This window comes from Nylanderia fulva, unplaced genomic scaffold, assembly GCF_048542155.1.
Source record: "Nylanderia fulva isolate GAGA-0341 unplaced genomic scaffold, ASM4854215v1 Scaffold229, whole genome shotgun sequence".
Lineage (NCBI taxonomy): Eukaryota > Metazoa > Arthropoda > Insecta > Hymenoptera > Formicidae > Nylanderia > Nylanderia fulva.
Window position 1 is genome coordinate 1 of NW_028190292.1, and position 7132 is coordinate 7132.

At 44.3% G+C, this 7132-nt stretch overlaps 1 protein-coding gene across 1 annotated transcript; it reads left to right on the forward strand.

Moving 5' to 3' along the window:
- The first annotated feature begins 2424 nt into the window (after window positions 1–2424).
- Window positions 2425–6540, forward strand: LOC114943301 (uncharacterized). Its single transcript, XM_085483012.1, has 2 exons — window positions 2425–2705; window positions 4686–6540. Exons 1-2 carry the CDS (start codon window positions 2425–2427, stop codon window positions 6538–6540), a joined length of 2136 nt encoding a protein of 711 aa, XP_085339138.1.
- The last annotated feature ends 592 nt before the right edge of the window (window positions 6541–7132 follow it).

Sequence of the window (7132 nt, forward strand, 5' to 3'; positions counted from 1 at the left end):
TATTATTATATTATTGTAATCTATTTAATATATTCGATTATCTCTTTTTGTTTATCATTTAATTGTTGGGATTGGTTTTTACCACTTCCATATTTTTTTTCAATGTCATATATCCTCTTCTTCTTCATTCATTAATTGTTCCATTTGTGGAAAATCAGCAAGACTTTTACCTTCAGTCTGAAGCATATATGATTTGGAATATATGTTTTATTTTGTCCTTGTAATATACCAAAATGTCGAACGTAATCTTCAGCCATTGCTACTTTAAAATTTTCCCATAATTCTTAGGATGTAATGGCTGACAATGTAATAATATACGTACAATAATCTACGAAGTTGTCGTGGCATCATCCATTCAACAGCTTCATTCATAGCTCGTATCCATTATCATCATCTTCGATCAGACCTAAAGCCAAACATGCTGCTGAAACTGATTGACACCATTCTCCATTTACAGTTTTAAGTCGTTAAAACTTGTAACTCCCTTTACTGTGAGTAATAATAATCGTAAATGAAATAATTCTGTTTGTGTTGGACTAACGGAATACATTCGTCCTACACAATTATAATGACTTTTACGTTTAGCCCAACGCGATACATTTATGCCATTAATTTTCTCCTTTTTAAATGTATAATGTTGTGGAATTTCTATGTATAGATATTGTCTTGCTTCCTCATCGCGTATGTTCAATGAGAAATAATCTATCAACATAGTAACCTGATTTAAAGCAGAAATCATAACGTCATCAATATTTTCATTTTCAATTATAATATTTTGTCATTAGGAAGATGGACTGGCAATCGCATTATAGCGTGACTTTTATCTTGTAACTTCTTACCAAGAATACGCCAACTGGCTTCCACAGGTCCAACATAACGAGCTTCGATATAATTATGTATTTCATCATGATCAATAATTACATTTTCTGTTATTGGTTCAATAGTTACGGCAGCAACATCATGTCCTTTATATATATATTTATACAGATATAACTGATTTTATACTAAAAACTACTTCAACGTTAATATGACTATTAAATAAAAATCGTTTAAAGTAGGACAATATGGAACAACATAACGATTATGACTATATATCCGCCAGGACGTTCGAAATTTTACCATTATCTGACGACGATAATAAGGATAAGCATTTTCATCCATTCTAGTTTCTTAAAGAAAAGGTTTGATACGAACAACATCCATCTACCAAACACCAATCCCACAAGGTCCATGAATCATATGCTCATAACTATAGGTTAAAATACGATTCTCGATGGATTCGGAATTTCAGCAGAAATATATTATCAACAATTTGTGGAGTTGTTTTTTTAAAGTAATTAACATTAATATTTTGGAAAAACCATTTTTAAAACAATAACATCCAAACGCTGCATTTCACCAAAAAATTTTGTTTAACGTTAAAAAAATTGGCTAAGGCTAACGTAACTTTGCCGAAGACAAAAGGGTCGATTAGAAAAAGGTACGCTATGGGATCCTTCGGGGAGCTGATCTCAAGTTGTTGCAGACCACTAAAAGGGAGGATCAGAAGACGATGTTCCGTACTTTTGGTGAGGAATTTCCCCGGAACCCTGAGGAGATCCACAAACCCGCCCCAACTACCTCCAGAAACTAAGTCGTTTACGATCGTAAACCCGGTTTACTCTCGATGTAGTACTGACTCCTCGGTTCCGATATACTCATCAATTTTTATTGCCACGGATTAATTACCAAAATTTTTCCGGTAGATTTTCGAGGGGAGAGTTTAAGGTACATTCGAGTGGGCAAAAAAATGACGCCCTCTCTAATACCAGAAGCCCCATTATTTGAAAAACAAGCATCATCGGCGCCCCCCGCTTTAAAAAATTAATAATTTACGAATTTCGACGCAAATTTACGAGTCGCGTGGAATGTTAGTTGATGAGTATGCGATCGGTTAACTTGTTTCAATCGTTTTGCATGCGTTTTTATGATCTGCCATTATGAAAAATAAAAAAGTCTTTGAATTTAAGAAATTTTTGGCGACACAGTCCCGGCCCGATTGGCCGCTTTTCATAATCTAGATAGCCCGGTGGATCAAGGGATGATATTTCTCGTGTACGTTGTCTCCCAGAAATTTAGCGTTAAAACAAAGAGCAGTGGAATTTGAAAGTCTCGTGGTCACGCGACCCCTTTTACAAGGACCATCCACAGTCCTTGCTCTTCGTATTGGGGTTTTATCCGATTTTACTGACGTCGAAAAAATTGCCGAATTCAAGAAGACAAGCCGCGATCGCTGTAAACAACGTTTCCGCTATAAAATGCATTCATTTGTTCCGGTAATCATTTTATTTCAAAATGTGAACATTTCTCAGTAAATCGGCCACGCAACGAAACTCTATTGCGCGTCAAAATAGAATTTGCTTTCTCTGTCTGAAGCCGGGTCACATGTCGCCAAAATGTACAAGCAAGCAGCGATGCTCCCACTGTCGTCGCCCTCATCATTCGTTGTTACATTCCGCGAATCATCAAGCATCGGCCGACGACGACAAGCCGGAATCGAATAAGACGGGCGCAGCGACGATCGCGAAAACTGATACATCTTGCGTTCTCGAGAAAGCTGCCGTTCGCGAGCGTTCAACTGTGAAACCGCCAAGCGTTACGACTCCGACAGTCTTCTCGCAACCGCGTGGGTCGACGTTCATACTGCCGAAGGTAGATGCTTCAAGGTTCGCGCGCTGCTGGATCAAGGATCCAATTCAGCTTCATTTCAGAAGCGTTGTGTCAGACCATGCGTGCGAAGCGACAAACGAGCCGACCTACAGATAAAAGGATTCGGAGAGAAAGTTTACTGGTTCAGCTAAATCGCGAGTATCATTGCGGCTGACACACTGCGATAAGTCAGATCCCACGTTTCCTTTTACCGCGTACGTATTTCAGCGGATTACGTCTTACGCCGCGTCGCGGATTCAGCCTGTCGAGTCGTGGCCTCATTTAAAAGGCCTTTCTTTAGCCGATCCGGACCCGTCAAGTAACCATCAGATCCACATGTTGATTGGCGCGGATATTTACGGCTCGCTTTTGATGCGCGATTTACGACAGGGGCCGCTCGGCACGCCCACTGCCCAGTTAACCGCACTCGGTTGGATTATTTCCGGGCCCACCGGAAAAGAGCAACGGGCTTCGACAGAAGCTGCCGTCTTGAACTGTTTCTCAGTCAAGACGTGGACTCTCTTCTCCAGCAATTCTGGATGGATGAAGAGATCTCGTCACCCACTCCTCTCACTGACGAAGAGGAGAATTGCGAACGACATTTCGTTCGAACTCATTATCGTCACTCCGACGGTCGATACGTAGTTCGACTGCCGTTTAAGTCAGCTCCGCCGATCGAAATCGGGGAATCTCTGTCCATCGCGCGGTCTCTCTACGGTCGTATGGAGAATAGATTGAGGAATTCGTTCAGAACTCGGTTCGCAATACAACGAGTTTCTTGCTGAGTATGAGTCGCTCGGACATATGACCCGCGTAGACGAGTTGGAACAAACGGAATATTTACCGGTTTATATCCCGCATCATCCAGTGATTAGGGAAGCAAGTTGTACTACTAAGTTACGCGTAGTGTTCAACGCATCGTGTAAAACTCGAAACGGCACAACGCTGAATGATCACTTGTTAATTGGACCTAAGTTACAGCAGGATCTTCCTGCCGTTTTGTCTCGGTGGCGAAGATGGCGCCATGTCTATACTGCGGACATAGCAAAGATGTTCCGTCAAATTCGCGTTCATCCCAAAGATATAGATTATCAGCGAATTCTTTGGCGTCCGACGGAGGACGCGACGATTCAACATTATCGGCTCCTCACGGTTGACATACGGTCTCGCTCCGGCTCCATATCTCGCCATGCGCGTGCTCAAACAACTTGCTCTCGACGAGGGCGTTAATTACCCTGCCGCGGTTCCAATCTTGAATGAGTCCATCTACGTGGATGACACTTTGTTTGGAGCGAATGATATTCAGACTTTAACAGATACGCGCGATCAAGTGATAAGTCTTATGAAAAGCGGAGGTTTTCAGTTAAGAAAATGGGCGTCCAATACGATCGAGCTTCTCAAAGATTTTTTCGACCGATAATCCGACGTCACCGATCACCTCATCCTAAATAACGAATCACTCAAAGTGCTCGGTCTTTCATGGATCCCTGCTGAGGACTCATTTAGGCTTGTCGTGAATTCAACCATCCCAATCGCTCCTACAAAACGTTCAATTCTCTCTTTCGTTGCGAAACTCTACGACCCTCTCGGTTGGGCCGCTCCTGTCGTGATCGTCGCTAAAATCGTGTTACAGGAGTTGTGGCTATTACATTGCGACTGGGATTCACCTCTACCCGACGAGGTGAAAACAACGATGGAGTGATTTCGTTTCCGAATTTAATAAATTGAAAGAAATTCGTATTCCGCGATGGACAGGTCAGCACCCCGATAATCTCGCGATCGAGGTGCACGGATTCGCGGACGCGTCAAACCGAGCCTTTGCTGCCGTCGTCTATCTTCGCGTGTTGCATTCTTTAACGGATTATGAGATCAGCTTAATCGCTGCCAAGACAAAGGTCGCACCCGTTAAGACCGTGAGCATACCAAGACTTGAGTTAAACGCGATAGTACTTTTGAGTCGACTGGTTGAAGTGGATTTTAAATTCACTCAATTTAAGTGACGCTCCGATTTATTGTTGGACGGACTCCACGATCACGCTGGCCTGGCTACGCCAGCATCCATCTAAATGGACCACGTACGTGGCCAATAGAGTAGCCGAGGTCCAAAACAATTTGCCGTCGGCTAGATGGGAACACGTGCCGTCGAAGGACAATCCCGCGGATTGTGCTTCTCGTGGCCTACTAGCATCCGAATTACCAACTCATCCACTGTGGTGGACTGGACCCCACTGGTTAAAGGGGCCTTCCACGTCATGGCCGACCCATGACGTAGCGATTCCGCTCTCTTCTGATACCATTCTGAAGATTTCAAGTGAAATTAAAAGGTCCCCTGTTCTTCATATGGAAGGCTCGGAAGAGTGGGATTTAATGTATAAATTTTCTAGCTGGCCTAAGCTCGTCCGTGTGACCGCATACATCTACCGTTTTCTCTCTTTGCTAGTCAAGAAAGGGAAGGATAAAATTCGCACCGCGTCGTCTCTAAGTGTCGACGAGCTCAATCAAGCTGAGTTGTTTTGGCTTTCTTACGCTCAAGCCAGATCATTCGGTTGCGATATCGCATCCTTGAAGAAGGATCGAACTGTCACGAAAAAGAGTCCTCTGAGAACTCTGAATCCATTTCTCGGGGAAGATTCTTTACTCCGTCTCGGCGGGCGGTTAAAAAATGCCGCTCTTACGTTCGAAGAGCAGCACCCCATTATCGTTCCACAAGGTCAAATCGCATCTCTTCTTGTGGCTCATGCTCATAAGAGCACACTTCATGGCGGAGTGCAGCTCGTGCTGCGCACCCTCCGCCAGAGATATTGGATACTGGGTAGCCGAAACGCAGTAAAAAATCATGTTCGTCGGTGCGTCGTGTGCACTCGTCATTCTGCGAAGCTATCGAGCCAGCTCATGGGAGACCTCCCTTCTCCTCGCGTTAACCCATCCTCCCCTTTCACGCATACGGGAGTGGATTACGCTGGGCCTTTCCTCATTACTCCTTTCGTTGGGAAAGGACAGAAAGCGAGAAAAAATTGGATCGCGTTGTTCATTTGTCTTGTCACCAAAGCCATCCACTTGGAGCTAGTTGACGACTACTCCAGTGCAGGATTCATTTCCGCCTTTCGGAGATTTGCCGGGCGTAGAGGCCTACCCAAGAAACTTTACAGCGACAACGGGACGAACTTCCACGGCGCTGACCGAGAGTTGCAGAACGCGTTCGAAGCTCTAATGAAAGATGCTTCTTTACAAGCCGACCTCGCAAATGACAGAATAGAATGGCATTTCATACCGTCCGCGGCTCCTCATTTCGGCGGATTATGGGAGGCGGGTGTGAAAAGTTTAAAATCGCATCTCAAAAGAGTAGCCGGTTCGCGTACCTTGTCGCAGGCTGAATTCGCGACGCTTCTATGCCAGATAGAAGCATGTCTCAACTCCCGTCCAATTGCCGCCCTAAGCGACGACCCGAACGATTTGTCTGCGCTAACGCCGGGCCATTTTTTAATAGGTCGACCTATGGTGTCCGTACCTGAGGAGTCAGTACTCGCGATAAACCCGAACCGACTCTCACGATGGCAGCTCCTTAATTCAATGAAGGAGCAAATTTGGCGTGCTTGGTCGCTGGATTACTTGCATACTTTACAGCAGCGCAATAAGTGGACGGATAAGTCCCCCTGTTATCGCGTAGGAGAGCTCGCGCTTCTCAAGAACCCATTGCTCCCTCCGAGCAAGTGGGAACTCGCTCGAATTACTCAAATCCATCCGGGATCCGATGGACTTGTTAAAGTAGTCACGATGCAAACTGCACGTTCCGTCTTAAAGCGACCAATCACGTCACTATGCCGACTGCCTATTAATTGCAATACTGTATGAAGGCTGTTAATTGAGCTATAATTGTTTGCGCTCGACATTACAAGGCAGTCAATGTGTTTACATTCTTCTTATTGTTAAGATTTTTTGTATGACTCCGAATATGTTTGTCCTCAATGAATAGAATTACAAGAAACGAATGTATACCTACTAAAAGCATCTTTCTCCTTATTGTTAAGAATTCAATTGTTGAAATATTTATCTAAGACGTCAAGGTAAAAACGTTCTCGGGCTCAAAATATTTGTTATTATCGTGCTTAAGACTTCCAATTGCCCAGGACTTATTCTCCTAAGAACGACCTATAAACATTTCGCATCCGTTCGCATGCGAGGCGGGCGGTCTGTATAAAATTGTAAGGATTATTCGCGAAGCCGTCTTTCGATGTTTTCGGCCAAGTCATCACTTTCGACTTACTATCGCGACCCGCGCATTCCAGAGGGACAAACAAGTGTTTTTCTGTTCGTATCTCGTTCCTCAATACGTCGATCACAAGCGAATCACAATGGGGCACGCACGTGTCACGCGCCGGTCATATGAATTTTCGGCCGTTGTCGTTACCGCTGTACGAATTCGGAGCAGTCTGCCCCGAGAGTC

What these genes read in the sequence shown, in the direction of transcription:
- LOC114943301 (XM_085483012.1), top strand. Translation starts at nt 2,425, where the DNA reads ATGTCGCCAAAATGTACAAGCAAGCAGCGATGCTCCCACTGTCGTCGC. An exon ending in CCGAAGGTAGATGCTTCAAG is followed by an intron (nt 2,706 to 4,685) that starts GTTCGCGCGCTG and finishes ACTCAATTTAAG; the next exon opens with TGACGCTCCGATTTATTGTT.